Source organism: Alexandromys fortis, unplaced genomic scaffold (assembly GCF_014885135.2).
Source record: "Alexandromys fortis isolate MF-2015 unplaced genomic scaffold, M_Fortis_MF-2015_v1.1 scaffold_245, whole genome shotgun sequence".
NCBI lineage: Eukaryota > Metazoa > Chordata > Mammalia > Rodentia > Cricetidae > Alexandromys > Alexandromys fortis.
The window spans coordinates 321,633-340,311 of NW_026068139.1; the positions used below are offsets into that span (position 1 = coordinate 321,633).

The 18,679-nt window shown below is 41.3% G+C and overlaps 1 protein-coding gene across 3 annotated transcripts in view; it reads right to left on the reverse strand.

The window, feature by feature from the left end:
- Positions 1-3,414: 3,414 nt before the first annotated feature.
- The window catches only part of Fam221a (family with sequence similarity 221 member A), a 46,982-nt gene continuing 31,717 nt past the window's right edge, over positions 3,415-18,679 (reverse strand). For all 3 annotated transcript variants that reach the window (XM_050126617.1, XM_050126616.1, XM_050126614.1), the window contains exons 3-7: positions 18,014-18,204; positions 15,966-16,172; positions 12,076-12,192; positions 10,194-10,273; positions 3,415-3,865 (exon numbers count right to left, since the gene is read on the reverse strand). In XM_050126617.1, coding sequence (XP_049982574.1) covers positions 3,797-3,865; positions 10,194-10,273; positions 12,076-12,192; positions 15,966-16,172; positions 18,014-18,204 — 664 coding nt within the window. In that variant the 3' untranslated portion in view covers positions 3,415-3,796. The remainder of the gene's footprint in view (positions 3,866-10,193; positions 10,274-12,075; positions 12,193-15,965; positions 16,173-18,013; positions 18,205-18,679) is intronic.

Here is an 18,679-nt window from a genome sequence, read left to right on the forward strand (position 1 = left end):
TTAAAAAATAAAGCAGCCTGAGCAAACCAGGGAAGCAAGCCAGTAAGCAGCAACCTCCATGTCCTCTGCATCAGCTCCTGCCTCCAGGTTCCTGCCCTGTATGAGTTCCTGTCCTGACTTCCTTCATTTTGAAGAGCAATGCTGAAGTGTAAGCCTAATAAACCCTTTCCTCCACAACTTGCTGTATGGTCCTGGTGTTTTGTCACAGCAATAAAAACCCTAACTAAGACACTTCCTGAAGGGATCTGGAATCTCCCTTCCTCCTAGAACCAGGACTGAACTGCTTTGGAACTGGTAAGTAGGTAAGAAATTGTGGAGTTTGTTTGTTTAGTTTGGTTTTTTGTTGTTTTCTGTATTCATTACCAGAACTTACATGAGCCTTCTGCTTGCCAGTTACCAGTTTGGGATTTGGGTTTGTTATATTTGAGAGATGAGGCAGGAGTAGCTATACATGGCAGATATCTTAACTGCCTTCCCTTTGTATCGTGAACTTACTTAATCGAACTCACGCCTTGTTGCCCATTTAGTTACATTAAGCCTCTGACAGTCAGATTCCCCCACTTGATATTCCATTATCAATCTGCTCGGAGTCCAGGATAAGGGCAGTATCTTCCACTAATTCTAAATTGTATTGGTCAGCCGGGCGATGGTGGCACACGCCTTTAATCCCAGCACTCGGGAGGCAGAGGCAGGCGGATCTCTGTGAGTTAGAGACCAGCCTGGTCTACAGAGCTAGTTCCAGGACAGGCTCCAAAGCCACAGAGAAACCCTGTCTCGAAAAACCAAAAAATAAAAATAAAAAAATAAAAAATTAATTGTATTGGTCAGACCTGCTGAGTTGTTTCCAGGACATTCTCAGCTATTGCATAAGACTGTAGTGGTGAGTATCATCCAGGCCTTCCTAGAGAAGATTCAGACTATAGCTTCTCCAGGTTACTTTTCCAACATAATTTTTTGATTTTGGAATTTCACATAATACACCACAATAACACTCATTTCCCAGTCCCCCCAGGTCCGCCCTCCCACCCTTGGACCCTCTCCAATAAAAGAAAACATACACCAAGTCCAATTTGTGTAGCCCATATATTCATTGAAGCATGATCAAACTCCTAGTAACCAGCCCCTTACTTGTAATTGGGTGCGGGGGGCTGCGTCCCCAGCACCCCAGCCGCCTGCTAGCTCATGCCCGAAATAACAACACACAAACTGTATTCATTTAAACACTGCTTGGCCCATTTCTATCTAGCCTCTTCTAGGCTAATTCTTGCACCTGGACTAGCCCATTTCTAATAATGTGTGTAAGCACCCCAAGGTGCGCTCACCGGGAAGATTCTAGCCTACGTCCATCTTGGGTCAGAGCTTCATCGCGTGTACCAAGGAGAGCAAAGCAGGGCCTCTGCTGCTGAGAGCAGAGCTGTCGAGTCTGAGCTCACTTCCTCTTCCTCCCAGCATCCTAGTCTGTTTACTCCACCCACCTATGTTCTAACCAATAAAATGGGCCAAGCCAGTTTCTTTATTAGCCAATGACCTTCCTCCATCACTTACTGAGTCCACTGGGTAGTGATGGAACATGCCTTTAATTAATCCCAGCACTTGGGAAGCAGAGGCAGGCAGATCTTTGTGAGTTTGAGACCAGCCTGGTCTACAAAGTAAGTTTCAGGATAGCCAGGAAACTCTATACACACACACACACACACACACACACACACACACACACACACATAACTGAGTCCTTCCCCAGCTCTACCCCACCCCCACAGAAGTCATCAAGTGTGGAAGAGCTACACTTCAGATTTCAGAATCCCTATGACAATTTTTAAGGACTCTCTTCAATGGCTTCCTGTCTAGACTGGGTTTGTTGTTGTTATTGTTTGGGGGGGGGGATATCACAGAAGCCTTCAGTGTCTCTCACTCTCAGTCATTCTGCAGTCAATCATGCCACTGCAAAAGAAGTTTTGTTGTGCAGAACAGCCAGCAGCAGCACAGATCATGGACTTCCACATGGTTTCCAGCAGCAGCAAGGATCATGGACATCAACATGGCCTGAGACAACATGGACCACAGACAACTCAGTCTCTGGCAGCAGCACAGACCGTGGAGGTCTTTCGAGGAGGCCCAATCCAGAAATGAATCATTCTCCACCTCGGACATTCTGCCGTTGCTCAGAGCCAAGGAAATGGAGTGACTGGGCAGCACTTGCCTGAGCTCCAAGCTGCTGCACACCACCCTGCCAGCAAGAAGGTACCATGTTCCCACACCTGTCACCATTGCCGTGTCTGTAGTTCTGCCTATTCCCGCCTGGCCCCGCCTGGCATGTGACTCCATTCTGCCATCTTTCCCATCTCTCCATCACACATGTATTCATTGAACTGTAATTGCAAACTTCAGTGTGTCACTCTGTGTGTGTGTGTGTATGTGTGTGTGTGTTTGCCCAAACAGCTTTACATGCAAATTCTTATGACAACGAGCCATTGGTCTAGTTCAAGGCTCCTGGTTTCTGAAGCACCATAAATACTAACTACCACTGAGACTCATCTCAGATACCCTGTTCTTGCCCAGAACCAGGGTGACCTTGCAGGGTCAGCACCTTGAGGCCCGTTGGTCCTTGCCTCCTGGCAGGCAGAGCACCAGCCCTACTCAGCCATGACAAGTTCTTTATCCACTACAGCCACGTTGCTTCTCTGTTTTCAACACTCTCACATCCTTGAGTTTCTGACCCCTTTATTCAGTACTATGTCAAACAACTTCTGAATTCCATATGGGCATTCCATATCTTCTGTGCACCATCCCTACAGTCTCTTAGGGCCAACTGCAGGCACCTTTGTCAAAGTCCAAATCGCATTATCATTATGAGTGCTTCCACATCATCCTTTCCTACCTTACTTCATATTCTCTTTTCATCCCGCTCTTTGATCCAGCATATTCTCAAGATCTGCTCTCAGACATGTTTCCTGGGTTCCAGTCACCACTCTTAGACCAGAATCTGCAGTCCCATTCAGGACATAGCATTCTCCTCAAGGAAAGACTATTCCCCAATGGGGTGCAGTGAGACCTGACCCTCATTATTAATCTGGAGTCAGTGTAAGGTAGCAGGAATGGGGTGTGAGAAGGACAAGTGTCATTTGTCATACAACTGCCTTAGGTTATTTTTTAATTAAATTTTTACTACATACAGGTGTGTGTGTGTGTGCACGCGTGTGCGTGTATGTGTGCGCGCGCGCTTCACTGCAGGTGTACAATACACCTATACCCAATGGACAAGTTTGTAAGACTGTAAAAAAATCAAGTAATTTTATTAGAAATAGACTTGTAATTAAAATATAATTTTTAATTAAAATAAGTTAACATTCCAAAGCTTAAAAAGTAAAACCTAATGGTTGTAACTTTCCATTTTGAATGAAAAACTGACCCGTGTTTATTTTTTTTAAACCTTTAATAATATCCTTAATTTTATAGGTAGCCTACAAAAGTTAAATATAATAAGCTAAAAATATTTACCTAGTTTCAGGGTTCTAATAATATGAAAATAACATATATAACTCGCTGAGAGAGAGAAAGCATACGTGTGCTGTGGCGGGAGTACTGTGACTTCAGCACCAGCCTGGGCTACATAGTAGACCACATTTAAAAAGCATAGAAAGTGCTACGTCAGGAATTCTGACAAAAATAATTTCATTTCACTTGTTTCAATGAAGATAAACAAAATTCAAAAAGACATATTTATACAATAAGAACGTACACAGATCGAGAGATAATAAATAGAGATGCATCCAGAAGGTGGCTTGTCCAACAGACTTCAAGAAGGTTTTGTACCTGGTGGCAACAGAGCTTTTCCTTTCTGCTTAGCAGATTTTTCCATTTTTATCTGTAAATTTAAAACATTTATTGATAAAATTTTTAAATTATCCTAAATAAAGCTACACATATCATACCTTGTTAGCCATGCCTTATTTAGCATAGTCATGCCAGAGTTATTAACTGTTAAACACTAACACCAAAATCTGATCATTAATGGGGCATGACGGCATTCTTCAAATGACCGGCTTTAGCTTTTCAGAAATTTGATAAGAATATATAAACTAATATTGCCTTGATAAAAATAAATCTGAAATGTTACTGGAGTATTTCTGAATGCTTAAAATCCTGACAGTGCACCTGGCCTGTCTGTTTCCTGCAGTTACAGAATAAACCTAATTCAACAGGATCATCTGGGACGCACAGGCACCGTTCAGGGTGAGTTCCTAGGATCCCAGAGTGGGGACCCTAAGTGGCAGCTGCCTAACTGAGAAACATGAACCTTCTCATGACAGCAGGGACTCCATATAACACAGGCACATCTACTTCTTCGTCACGGCCACTCAGGACAACTCCCAGGCACACCATCTCAGCCTCAAACTTCAAGGGGACAGGGGGCTGGAGAGATGGCTCAGTGGTTAAGAGCATCGCCTGCTCTTCCAAAGGTCCTGAGTTCAATTCCTGGCAACCACATGGAGGCCCACAACCATCTGGAATGAGGTCTGGTGCCCTCTTCTGGCCTGCAGACATACACACAGAATATTGTATACATAATAAATAAATATTAAAAAAAAAAAACTTCAAGGAGACAAACAAAAAAATAAAGAGCCCAAAGTGAAAACAGGACCTTTGAGCTTAAGTGATAGCACAATACCAAGAAACCAAGGGGAAATGGAACAGGGATTGAATATGAGCAAAATAAATTATATACATGTATTAAATTCTCAAAAAATAAGTATTTTTTTAAAAAAGAAACCAAAAAAAAAAAAAAGTCAGGAGGACGGTGTAGCTCAGTGGCAGAACACTTTCCAGCAGAAAGGGAATGAGAAAGGACAGGACAGAACAGGAGGAAACAGAAGAGGAGAAGAGACCAGGGGAGACTAAAGGAGCAAGGGGAGCTGGAACCTGGTAAGACCAGTTTATCCTATCCATTGAATTACAAGTGACAAAATTTTCAGTAATAAAATCCAAGTAACAACAACAACAACAATCTCTCTTCCCCATTTTCCCTTCCCCCTCTTTGGCTGGCACCGCACTCAGTCACCATGCCTTCCTACCACTCACAGGCTGTCAGTCAGGCCATGGGAGGGCTCTAAAGGACACCCCATTCAAAGGCAGCATCATAGGACCTTCTCGTTAGTCTTTCTGTGGGTTTGGGGGGATTGTTTTGGTTTGGTTTTTGTTTTTCAAGACAGAGTTTCTCTGTGTAGCCCTGGCTGTCCTGTCCTAGAACTCACTCTGTAGACCAGGCTTGCTAAGAACTCAGAGATCCACCTGCCTCTCCCTCCCAAATGCTGGGATTAAAGGCTAGTTTTTGTTTGTTGTTTTTAATTATCGTGTAAAGACATAGGTTTCATAATGGCATTTGCATGTGTATTTTGTTTATCCTTCTCTCCATCCCCATCTCCCCTCCTGCTGATCCTGTCTAGGACATTTAGAAATGTGGTAATACAAGTTAGAGTACAAAATGAATTAGGTACAACCTCTTGGGATCACCAAAATAGGATAGATAACAGAGTATTTTCTCTGAATTTGTCAAATGCTAATGGACTAGACATTGTTAATGTAATTATTGCCTTATATATTACATATAGTTATTGTACTTATTGTATGTAGTTTTTATATTAGTTATAACTTTCTTTTTTATTTTAGACAAAAAGGAGGAAAAGTGATATTTTCTTTGTGATCTACCAAATAAAGCTTGCCTGAAGATCAGAGTGCTGAGCTAGCCACAGTAGTCAGCCATAGAAGCCAAGCAGTGGTGGCATACACCTTTAATCCTGGCACTCGGGAGACAAAGGCAGTTGGATTTCTCTGAGTTCAAGGCCACCCTGAGCTACTCAGAATTGATCCAGTCTAAAGAGAAACAGAGCCAGGCAGTGGTGGCTTTCACCTTTAATCAATCCCAGTACTTGTGAGTCACACACCTTTAATCCCAGCATTAGGGAAGTAGAGACAGAAAGGGATATGGGTGGTCAGAGAGAGGAGAAGGAGACAGGAGCTCACCTCACCATATTCAGTCTGAGGACTTGTAGACACAGGATACCCATTTGGACTGAGGATTTTGTAGATATAAGATCTAGTGGCTGGCTGCACTGCTTCTCTGATCTTTCAACTTTTACCCCCTAATATCTGACTCTGGGTTTTTATTATTAAGACCAATTAGAAATCACACTACAAGAACTGTAAGCCCAATTACTTTCTTTTAAAATGCCTTGGTCATGATGTTTTATCACATTTATCACAGAAATAAAAAAAATAATTAATATATTAGGCATGGTGGCATATGCCTGCAATTCCGGAATTTAGGAAATGGAGGCCGGAGGATCGGAAGTTTAAAGTCAGTCTCTCAAACATATTGAGTGTGATGTCACACTGAGCTACCTAATACCCTGTTCCCCCAACCCTCCCTAAAAATCAATCTATAGATAAGTGCTCAACAAATCCTACTCCTTTTTCATCTCATTTAAGACTAAGTGTTAGTTCTTAGTAATAAGAGAAAGAAGGGGAAATGCAGAAAGTATGCCAAACAAAAGCAAAAGGCCAAAGAAGCCACTAAAGCCAGGCAAAGTGGCACACACTGAACCACCAACATGCTAAAGGCTGAGGCCAGATGATGGTAAATTCAAGGTATCAGCATATAACAAGACCCTGCTCAAAAAAAATTAAACTTAAGAAAGAGAATTATTAAAAGACAAACAGTAGTTATCAAATATCTATTTAGCAAGCTAAAAGGCAAGCTGTCTCTTTCCCAGACCCTGTCCTGCTTTTTTAAATGTCCCAACACAAATAAAACATCTTGTCCTAGTGAGTGTTCGGTACTAGTTTCATAAATAAAATTCTGCTTTCTTGGGGAAAAAAAAACAAGTCTTATCATAGCAGAAGAAAACAATTTAACCTGACATATAAAGTAAAAACCTTACCAATAATCTCTGAAAGCAGAGAGTAAACCACATTACCACAAAAGCTCCACCTGTCAATGCCAACTCCCACTAACCATTAAGAGTCCCCATACCAGTGTTCCAAAAAATTAGCAAAGGACAGAGGCAACACACTGTGCTCTTGAACAAAGCCCTGAAACATCCAACACAGCTTCCTACTCATCCCTTTTGCTCAGTGGTTCTGGAGTAAATGCCGGCTCAAGGGAGAGCACTTCAGTGTGGACTTCTTACTTTACTACTCCATTAACTCCACTACAAGGAGTATGAAAACTGTCTCAGGAAACAGTTCATCACCTGGACTGGAAAGTTTTAAACTGCATCTCATAAGTCATTAATGAAGGTTTACTTATAAGTAAGAAAACATTCATAAATACGAGTTCCACTCTACCTGCCGGCAAACAAATGCCGCTGCCATGCTTTCAACACAGCCAGCGCTATCCAGGCCCATTCAGGGAGGGACAGGCGGTTTAGAACCCAGAAAAACTAAAATTAACCTGTAAGTATGTGTCCCAAGAATAAAGATTGATTGGATTATAAATCCTGCCCCCAATAGTGCTATAAAAACAGTCTTTTAACTCCAACTCACCTTGAAGGCTTTCAGTGATGTGTTTCCCTTAGCTATGCCCCCAAGTGCTTGTACCCCTGCCAAAGTCATATGTTGGCAGATGACAGTAGGAGGTGTGAACTTTCAGCAGTAGGTCGGCCATGAAGGCAAGCACTCAGGAGTGCAGTTGGTGTAAATGAAAAAGATGCCAAATCAGCATCTAGAAGAATGAAAAAGGATCCATATCTATCACCATGCACAAAACTCAAGTCCAAATGGATCAAAGACCTCAACATAAAGCCGGCCACACTGAATCTCACAGAAGAGAAAGTGGGAAGTACACTTGAACGTATTGGCACAGGAGACCACTTCCTAAATATAACCCCAACAGCACAGACACTAAGAGAAACAATAAATGGAACATCCTAAAACTGAAAAGCTTCTGTAAAGCAAAGGACACAGTCAACAAGACAAAACGACAGCCTACAGAATGGGAAAAGATCTTCACTAACCCCACATCAGACAGAGGTCTGATTTCCAAACTATACAAAGAACTCAAGAAATTGGCCATCAAAAGAACAAATAATCCAATTTTAAAAAAATGGAGTACAGACCTAAACAGAGAACTCTCAACAGAGGAATCTTAAAATGGCTGAAAGACACTTAAGGAAATGTTCGACATCCTAGGCATCAGAGAAATGCAAATCAAAACAACTCTGAGATTCCATCTTATACCTGTAAGGATGGCCAAGATCAAAAACATTGATGACAACTTACGCTGGAGAGGTTGTGGGGTAAAGGGTGTTCCTTCTGCATTGCTGATGGGAATGCAAGCTGATACAGCCCCTTTGGATGTCAGTGTAGCGATTTCTCAAAAAATTAGGAAACCTTCCTCAAGACCCAGAAATAATACTTTTTGGTATATATCCAAAGGATGCTCAAATGTGCCACAAGAACATGTGCTCAACTATGTTCATAGCAGCATTGTTTGTCATAGCCAGAACCTGGAAACAACCTAAATTCCCTTCCACCAAAGAATGGATAAGAAAAATATGGTACATTTACACAATGGAGTACTACACAGCACAAAAAAAAATGACATCTTGGATTTTGCAGGCATATGGATGAAGTTAGAAAACATCATTTTGAGTGAGGTAATCTAGACACAGAAAGACAATTATCACATGTACTCATTTATAAGTGGTTTTTAAACATAAAGCAAAGAAAATCAGCTTACAAATCACAATCCCAGAGAACCTAGACAACAATGAGGACCCTATAAGAGACATACATAGATTTAATCCACATGGGAAGCAGAAAAGGACAAGATCTCCTGAGTAAATTGGGAGCATGGGGACCTTGGGAGAGGGTTGAAGGGAAGGGGAAAAGCAGGGAGGGGAGCAGAGAAAAATGTAGAGATCAACAAAAACCAATTTAAAAAAAAAAAAAGAAAAAGATGCCAGAGAGCTAGCTGCCTTACCTCGTTCACAACCACACACCAAGAAGGTACCAAATATGGACCGGAAGATATCTGCAAATATCTTCACTTAAGACTTCCTGGCCTCAAAAACTTAGTAAGCTTCTATTGTACTTAGTAAGTAGTTTATAAGCTACTTAGTTTACGCTATTTTGTTAAAGTAACCCGGACAGAGCGCTGCAAAAGAACTCTGCAGTGGTAGAAAGGAGGTGTATCTTCGCTGTCCCAGCGGGAGCTGCTAGACACTGTGGCTATTGAGAACTTAAGCATGGCTCGTGTAGCTAAGGAAAATTGTTTCAGTTTTCATTTTATTTAAATTTAGACTTATACAGTCACAAATGATAAGTGATTATAGCACAGATAGAGATCGTTTCTATCACTGCAAAATGGTCCCCCATTTATCTCTGGCCTAAATTGTGTCCAGGATGCCCTTTCCCAAATTCAGAACCTGCCCCCCAACTTCGGGATTCCTCATGAGGGCAGCTGAGGTAATCTTGTTCTCTTTCCACCTTCTGTGCTCGTGCATGGAGTTTATTTAATATTCTACTTCTAGATCCTCCATTTCATGGCAAACTGAGCTAGGCATCATGTGAGGGACAACAGAAAGGAAAAGGAGAGTCTCATCTATGTGCAGTTTTTAGTTAATTATGTATACTGACGAGCTGCAATGTGGTCCAATATCAGCATAAAACGTCTAATAATTCCACTAAGGTAGTTGGCTTATCTATTACCTCAAACATATACCACTCCTTTGTTTTAAAGCCATTCAAATTCTCTCTGCTAGCCATTTTGAAGTACAGTTGCTGCATCCTGGTAAGCTACAGAACATTAAAATGTGCTCCTCCTACCCAGCTTCAACCCTGCACTCATTAACCAGCCTCTCCCCTGACAATTACTTATGTAAAAAACTTTAAATCATGTATAAAAAATTCAATACACATAATTAACAAATATGCAGTTGGTGGATGTTTATTTTACTTCTGTATTTAATCAATATATTTATGAGTTTCACAAGCCAGCTGGGTAGATGAGTCCATTTACTCACTGGTGCTATTTCTATCTGAATTGTTCTAAGGAAGCCTTAAAGCCCAGTACCAGCTGTGAGTTAACCCTTTACAAACTATTTTCAGTGATGCTGCACATACTCAATTGACTCTTCAGTGGTATCTGTGTTTCAAGTAAAGCCTTATGCAAGTAGATTTCCGCAAACACTTACCCTTTCCTGGTATCGCCTTTCAAAGTAAGCCATATCATCCTCTTCAGGTTTCCTTAAGGAAGAAATCTGAGTGCTTGGACCTAGTAACGTGACAGAAAAATTCAAGTTGTGTATTTATAACATTACGTGCCCCCCCCAGAAGGAGATGGGGAGGAGGCAGAACTCCCTTATACCAAGGAATAATAGTTTATTATTCAAACCGGAAATGACCTAGTGGTCTCATATTAAATTCTTTCTCTACAAGAATTCCATCACAAAAGTGATTTTCCATGGCAAACATTCTCTAAATATTCAATTGGTTCCCATTAAACAACACCATACGGCTATTCCATTTGAGTAGCCTAGAACTAGGCACAGAGCTTACACCTGAATCCAAGTCACTGAGAGAGGCAGGAGGAGTTCAAATGGGCTACCTACATAGCAATCCACGCTACTTTAGGCTACAACGCTGTATCAGAAAGTAAAAGAGAGGAACAACAGATGGTTTGATAGGTAAAGGTACTTGTCACCAACCTAAGTTGAGTTCCCAGGATACATGTGTTGGAAGGAAAGCACCAACTTCAGCAAGTTGTCCTCAGAACTCCACACGCGTGCACGCGCGCACACACACACACACACACACACACACAGCAAGTAGTCCTCTGACCTCCACATGCACACTCACCACACACACACACACACAAATACACTTATTTTCCAACTATTTTTAGGATGTAACTAGAATCCACATTATACCTTATGAGATAATATACAGCACTGTACACTATTGAGGCTGTCTATAGGCAACCATAGAAATGATACTAACTGCTTTGAAAGTTCCAGAACTAAAATAGTTTAACCATCTTTCATGGTGTTTATTTTGTAAAAATTAACCAATATTGCTTTCATAAAGTCAATTTTTTCCACTTCTGTGCAAAAAGCATGGGATAAAACCGGACTCGCTGAACATAGTGGACAATGAGGACTGCTGAGAAGTCAAGAACAATGGCACTGGGTTTTGATCCTACTGCACATACTAGCTGTGTGGGAGCCTAGGCTGTTTGGATGTTCACCTTACTAGACCTGGAAGGAGGTGGGAGGTCCTTGGACTTCCCACAGGGCAGGGAACCCTGACTGCTCTTCAGGCTGATGAGAGAGGAGGAGTTGATTGGGGGAGGGGAGGGAAATGGGAGGTGGTGGCGGGGAGGAGACAGAAATCTTAGATAGATAGATAGATAGATAGATAGATAGATAGATAGATAGATAGATAGATAGATAGATAGATAGATAGAAAATAGCATTATTCCCTGAAGCCTATAAGAAGTAAATTTGATTTAAAAAATCATCTGATGTATGTGTAACCATCATCTGCAAATAAAATAACTAGAACAAAGTGAAAAAAATTAACCAATAGTTGGTTTAGTGTTCTGAAAGGAACTTAAAATCGTTTTTATGTGTGTCTGTGTGAGTGTGTGTGTCTGGAGTGGGGTTGGACTCAACGCATAGACCCAGGTTCCTGGGAATTGCAACATTCCTTCCAAACTGAAACATTGCCTGCAGGGGGGGAGGAGGCTTTTTTCCTTTACAGCCTCACAGGGAAACAAAAGGCCACCACTGGAGAAAAAGGAGAATTCCCAAGATTCTCCCAGCTGTAAAAAACAGGAGTAAACAGTTGCTGTGGGCAGAGAAAGCCAGACTGTGGAAGAGATCCCCAACTTTGGTTGTCCTGAGTTGGGGTCTTTCCAGTAAAGCAGCTTTCTTGAGTTATCCCTGCTCCTCACCACGTAAAACTCACTGGCTCACTAAATTAGACACTGGTGCAGTCCTTACCCTGGTCTGTCGCCTGGGAAGCACATCAAAGCTCCATATTGTTATATTGTACACCCAAAAATACTTCTTTTACCTTCATTACCATCCGTTAGTGTTTGTGAAGCAGAAGTAGATGGCATTTGCAAGGCTCTGAGGAATGGGTGGTCCATGGCTGAAACTGGGGAGTCCAAAACTGCAACTGAGGGTGCACCTGGGAACAGAAGATCCGGAGGATGGAAATCAATCTCTCTCCATAAAGATAGATGCAAATCATTTATATAGATTAGAACATCAGCAGAACTGCCAGGAAGAAGTCCTGTGAATTGTAGCTGCCCAAGTAGTCCATGTCTATAATCCCATACTTAGGAAGTGAGGCGTTAGGCCAGTTTAAAGAGTACAAAAAGAAGGAAGCTACAGAGAAATAGATCAAACCATCCTTCCTCAGAAACCACCTCCTTGGAAATGAATTTTCAGTCTAACTGGCTGACAAGCCAGTCTTAGCTCCTCAAGCACACAGCTCAGAAAAAGCACTCATTCTTCCAATCCCTAACCCTGCCCATCTCCACCATGCCCTCCTGTGACAGTGGGGACATGGGAGGCTCAGTCCAAGTGGGTCTATACAGCCTCACTTGCTGCATGGGTTCCTGGTCTCCAGTGGTAAGAGCTGGCATAAGACAGGGCCTCATGGGCTCCCATTTACTCTCACTGCAAGTGCAGACTCTACCAGGGTCCAGTGCCTGTCACTTCCCATACCGAATCTTCCAGTGATGGGGACCCACCTTCAGCTATGCTCTGGGGTCACCTTAGCCCCACTACAATAGACTGCATGGCAGACCCATCATCTCACAGCTCAGCTGTCTGTCAAACTCTCCTGAGAGCTAGGAATTACGGACTGCTTCTAAATCACAAAAGAATTAAGTCCCAGCCAAAGAGCAACACTGTCTAGAACTCTACATGGCTGTGAGCAGAAGCCCTGGGTGGTCCTTCAACAGGGCAGAAACTTCTGGATCTCCTCTCCTCACCCACTTTCCCTTACCACCCCTCCCTCATGGGTTGTGGTGGTTGACTAAGAATGGCCAATAGGTTCATGTTTGAATGTGTTCCCAGTTGATGAAACCGTCTAAGGAATATTAGCAGGTGTGTGACCTTGTTGGAAGAGCTGTGTCACTGGGGTTGGGCTTTGAGGTTTCAAATGCCCATGTCATCCCCCGTTAGCTCTCTACCTCCTAGTTGTGGCTCAGATGTAAGCTCTCAGCTATTCCTACAGTCAGGCCTTCGTTCCCCCACCATGGACTCAACCCTCTGGAACCATAAGCCCGAATTAAACACTTTCTTTTCAAAGTTAGTTGCCTAGGAAATGATGTCTTATCACAGAAATAGAAAAAGAATAAGAAGGCAAGACTGCTTTACACTGCAGACTTGAGGGATAAATATTAGATAAATATTAAATAATTAGATAATTAAATAAATATTAGACAAATATTCACCACCACTATTCAGGACAGCTGTAAAACTATTAATAAAAAGATTTGGAAGCACCCGGGGAGAAGCAAAAATATCATTATTTGCAAACTGTACTGAAAATCTATCTAAAACTCCCAAGATTGAGGTTCCACACGATAGAGGTACTCCAAAAAGTTGTTGTCTGGGCTCCATATGTGTTCTCATGGATGTGCGCCTACACATACATACACACAATGCACAAGTGTAACTTTTAAAAATTTTAGAGATTAAGAGTCGCCATGATTCTCCCACTCCAGACAGACGCAGGTTAAGATCTTTCCTGGTTTTTTCATGGCAATGAGACACGTCTGCTCCTGGCAGCACCAATCTACTTCAAGAGGAAGATGGGCATCAAAGAGGTTCCTTATGGAGTTTGATAGCCATTTGGGCAAGAAACTGCTCTTGCCTGAACTAATGCATAAACTGGACACAAAGAGCCCGCAGAGAGAGGACTGCTGAACTTGCCTAAAGGTGAGATGGTTTTTCGGGGTTCCTGATTCATGAAAGAGTCTGCGAGACATTCTGCAGGACACAGCAGAAAATGACTGAACTGTCTTTAAAATTTCCTGCTTCATGGAAATGTCGGCTGGAAACTATGGGCCTGTAGGCCAAAGATGGATGCCCCAACGGTACAAAAGAACTTTGGGTGACTGTCCAGACAGCGAAGATGTCTCTGTCATTTCTAAAGCTTTGTACTTCTTGTTGGCTTAGGTAATATTATATCCTTCTGGAGTCTTTGATGGAGTTGAAAAATAAATGGATGGTTATAGTTTTCCTTAGTTATGATAAAAGATAAAATATATATAAATATTGTAACTGTAATTCTTGCTTGATAACTGTTTTGTTATATGTAATTTTACTATGTCAAAGTGAACGCCTTTCTTTTTTGTTTAAACAGAAAAAAGGGAAATGATGAAGGGTCATCTGTCTATTGGTTAAGGTCATTTGTCTATCTGTTGCTTTCATTGGTTAATTAATAAAGAAACTGCTTGGCCTTTGATAGGACAGAAAATTAGGTAGGTGGAGTAGACAGAACAGAATGCTGGGAGATAGAAGCTGAGTCAAGCAGTCGCCATGACACTGCTTACACTCCAGACAGACGCAGGTTAAGATCTTTCCTGGTAAACCAGCTCGTGGTGCTACACAGAATATTAGAAATGGGTTAGATTGATATATGTAAGAGCTAGCCAATGAGAGGTTAAAACTAATGGGCCAAGCAGTGTTTAAAAGAAAAAAAATTTAGAGATTAAATAGAAATAAGAATTGTGTGGGCTTTCTAGAAAAATAATTTCAGAATTCTACTTGTATGCACAGAAGAGCACAAATCAATGAAGATAAAATATTATAAACTATCAATTCTTTCTATATTAATCTGCATATTCAATGTGCTTTTAATTAAAATATTGTGATGTTTTTATTAAAAAATTAGGCCAAATTTCTGAAAAATTTTAAAAATAGGCCAGGAATATTCTGAAGTAGTAAAATTAAATCGTAAATTAATTCATTTATTTACTGTGAGCCCACAGTAATGAAAATAATAAGGTGCCTATACAGAAACAGACAAGAGTGAGGCAGACCCAGGAGTTCAGAGCAATCTCTAGGCTGCAGCCAGTCCTACTAACTGATGAAGAACAGCCAATGTAGTATATCCATTGCTCATCAGTAAAGCAGAAATCTTAACTTACCCCCACAGACTCACTTTAATAAACGATAATGAGAAGTGGTTGGAACAACTGAGAGCACTACAAAGCTTTCACCTTCATTATCATCAATTTTGTACTTGCTTTGGGTTTTCTGAAGCTGTTGCATGAGCCTAAGAAAATCATGTAATTCAATCTACAGAAAATTTTGTTTATGTGATTATATAATTATGTAAAATAGAAAATATATAAAAAGTATCATAATTTTGACAGATGAACACAAACAGGAAGAATGGGTCAATGAGAAAAGATGAAAAAAAAGAAAAGGAAAACTGAGGAGGGAGGAGAAAGAGCAGGAACATAACAATAGCAAGTTTCACATAATAAAGTAACAAGTAACTCTATCATATCAAACAAAAGTGTCATCCAGCTTCTTCAATAAACAGGAACATGGATGGACTCAGGTTTGGATTAAGTATGGCAGACAGAATAATCTTTTGTGTTTTGTAAGTTTTCTATAACAATACGTTGTATAGTACAGCAATTTTTGTAAAACACAAATCAAATAAGGAAAATTTTCTGGAAAAAAAATATGACGATAAAATGCTAAATAAGGCCAGATGGTGATGGTGCACACCTTTAATCCCAGCACTTGGGAGGCAGAGGCAGGTGGTGGGTCTCTGTGAGTTCAAGGCCAGCCTGGTCTACAAAGTGAGTTAGTTCCAGGACAGCCAGGGGGCGCTACACAGAGAAACCCTGTCTCAGGAAAGAAAAAAAAGTAAGGATTCATTACTATTAGTGCACCTTGTGCCAAGTTCACACTTCAGATGCTTTCACTTACCAATGCCACTGTCATCTAAGCGCATGTAGCCTTCTGCCAATGAGCTGAAACCAGTTAAACCTCCCATTGCCGCATAAGGAACATCCCGTCCTACTGGTTTGCCCTGAGCCAACCTTTCTTGCCGTGTTTCCACCACTGTGTCGTGGGCATATGCCGGCTGGCCACAGGCACAAGTGAAGCAGCTGTGGAAGCCTGAACACTTGGAGCCTGAATTAAGACACAAAGGGTAAACCGTTAATAAATGCTAAGCTGCCCACCCTAAGACATGTATCTTAGGCAAAGCCAGCTAGGGGTAGGTCCTTCAAGCCTGCACCTCTTATCTCCTGTCACGACTACTCTACAGATGCTGAAGTGGCTAAGTACACACTGAAGGGGAAATGTTTCAAACACCAACTGGGCCCAAAAGACACTGAGTTAAAAACCTGAGTGCCCGAAAATGCAGACCCTCTTCCTCAAAAGCTACACTAAAGCTGAGCACTGTGGTGAACTCCTGGAAGCTTAGCACTTGGAAGGCTGAGACAGGAGGATCACAACTCTCAGGCCAGACTAGTTTACACAGCAAAACCCTGTCTCTAGAAAATGAAATAAACAAAGGCTGGAGATGGTTCAGGGGTTAAAAGCATGCGCTGTCCTTCAGTTCTCAGCACCTTCATGGTGGCTCACTACTGTCTGCAACTCCAGCTCCAGATGCATGCATGCAAACACACACACACACACACACACACACACACACACACACAAAAAACTTTTTAAAGTAGCCATAGTGGGATGGAGACCAGAACATATAATGTAAAATCTTTACCTGCTCACATCACTTATACCTGTGTATGGGAACCAAAGCTCCTAAATTTTATGCAACTAATTCCATTCTTGGCAGATGAAACACATTTACTGCAGCTATTGTCAGTAAAAATGTGTCTTGGGTTGAGTATCCTTATCCAGAATACTGGAAGTCAGAACTGCTTCAGGTCTGTTCTGGATTTGGAACTGCTACATGTAGAATTTACTGGCTGAGCACCCGTAGTCAGAAAATATAAAATGTCTGTCAGGTTGTTGTATCTTCTTTACCTACAAAATTCCTCTTTTAAAAGTCTATAAAGAATTAATTTAGGGCTGTGGGTGTAGCTCAGTGGTAGAGGGCTTGCCTAGCATTCGTGAGACCTTGGATCAATCCCCAACACCAACCCCCACAGCAAAAAGGAACCAGATTGACTAAACTCTCATTATTAAAAACATTTTTGTCATTTTTTAGGTTTATTTATTTTAATGTATATGAGTGTTTTTCCTGAATGTACGAATGTGCACAGTGTTTTGTAAGCCATCATGTAGGTGCTGGAACTGAACCTGGGTCCTCTACAAAAACAGTGTTTTTTACTGCGGTGCCATCTCTCCTGTTATTGACAACTTTTAATCAGAACTGGAGAGATTCTTCTAGAGGACCTGGGTTTAATCCCAGCACCCACACGGCAGCTTACAACCATCTATAACTCCAGTTCCAGGGATATGACACCCTTTTCTGGCCTCCACATACACCAAGCACACATGTGGTGCAGACATGCATGTAGACAAAGAAAAGCACCCAGACACATTAAATTTAATTTAAAAAACTTTTAATAAGGTGGTATCTAGTAATTCTTTAAAATCTATTCCTATTACTTAAATCATTTAAATTCTATGACACTGAAGTTTATTATTATAAATCATACCAGGAACTGAGTATCTACCCATTGAATTTTGCTTTGTAGCCAAATAAATTGTTACAAAAATTCATCACCAGGCAGTGGTGGCACACACCTTTAATCCCAGCACTCGAGAAGCAGAGACAGGCAGATAGATCTCTGTGAGTTCGAGGCCAGCCTGGTCTACAAAAGCTAGTTCCAGGACAGGCTCCAAAGCTACAGAGAAACCCTGTCTCAGAAAAACAAATAACAAAAAAAAAAACAAAAGGAAGGAAGGGAGGGAGGGGAGGGGAAGAGAGGGGAGGGGAGAGGAGGGGAAGAAAAAAGAAACTAAAAACAGTCTGCAACTGTGTATAAAATGGAACTTACAGGAATTGCATGCGAAGCCAAGTGCAGCACTGTGCTGGTCAGCAAAGTGCTTGCACCTGCAGCGAACAGGCTGGGTACCATTCAGAGGAACATAGTGGTAAGCCTTGCACTGGCACCCAGTCACTCGGCAAGGCAGCTCAATGGGGCGCTGCTGTGGAACTGTTTCAAAGTCAGTTTTATGTTGTTTGTACCTTTTAAAAATAGAAACACAAACACAATTTGGATATTGTCAAACATTACAATTTATTGTCTATTAAATGCATATGTAATTGTTTTGATTCTGTTTTATCTTTTGCTATTCATATTAATAAGGTAAAAGTAACAGCTCCCACATTCAGTATTTCTATCTGCTTTGGTAGGTCAGTAGTCGTCACCTTTTCAGATTTTAATTTTTGGTTACGTAAGAAGTTTTACAATTGTATAAAGAAATATACAGACCCAAAAAGAGGAACATGGGATGTACTCACTCATATTTGGTTTCTAGCCATAAATAAAGGACATTGAGCCTATAATTCGGGTTCTTAGAGAAGCTAAATAAGAAGGAGAACCCAAAGAAAATCATATAGGCATCCTCCTGAATATTAACCTTCATCAGGCGATGAAAGGAGACAGAGACAGAGACCCACATTGGAGCACCGGACTGAAATCTCAAGGTCCAAATCAGGA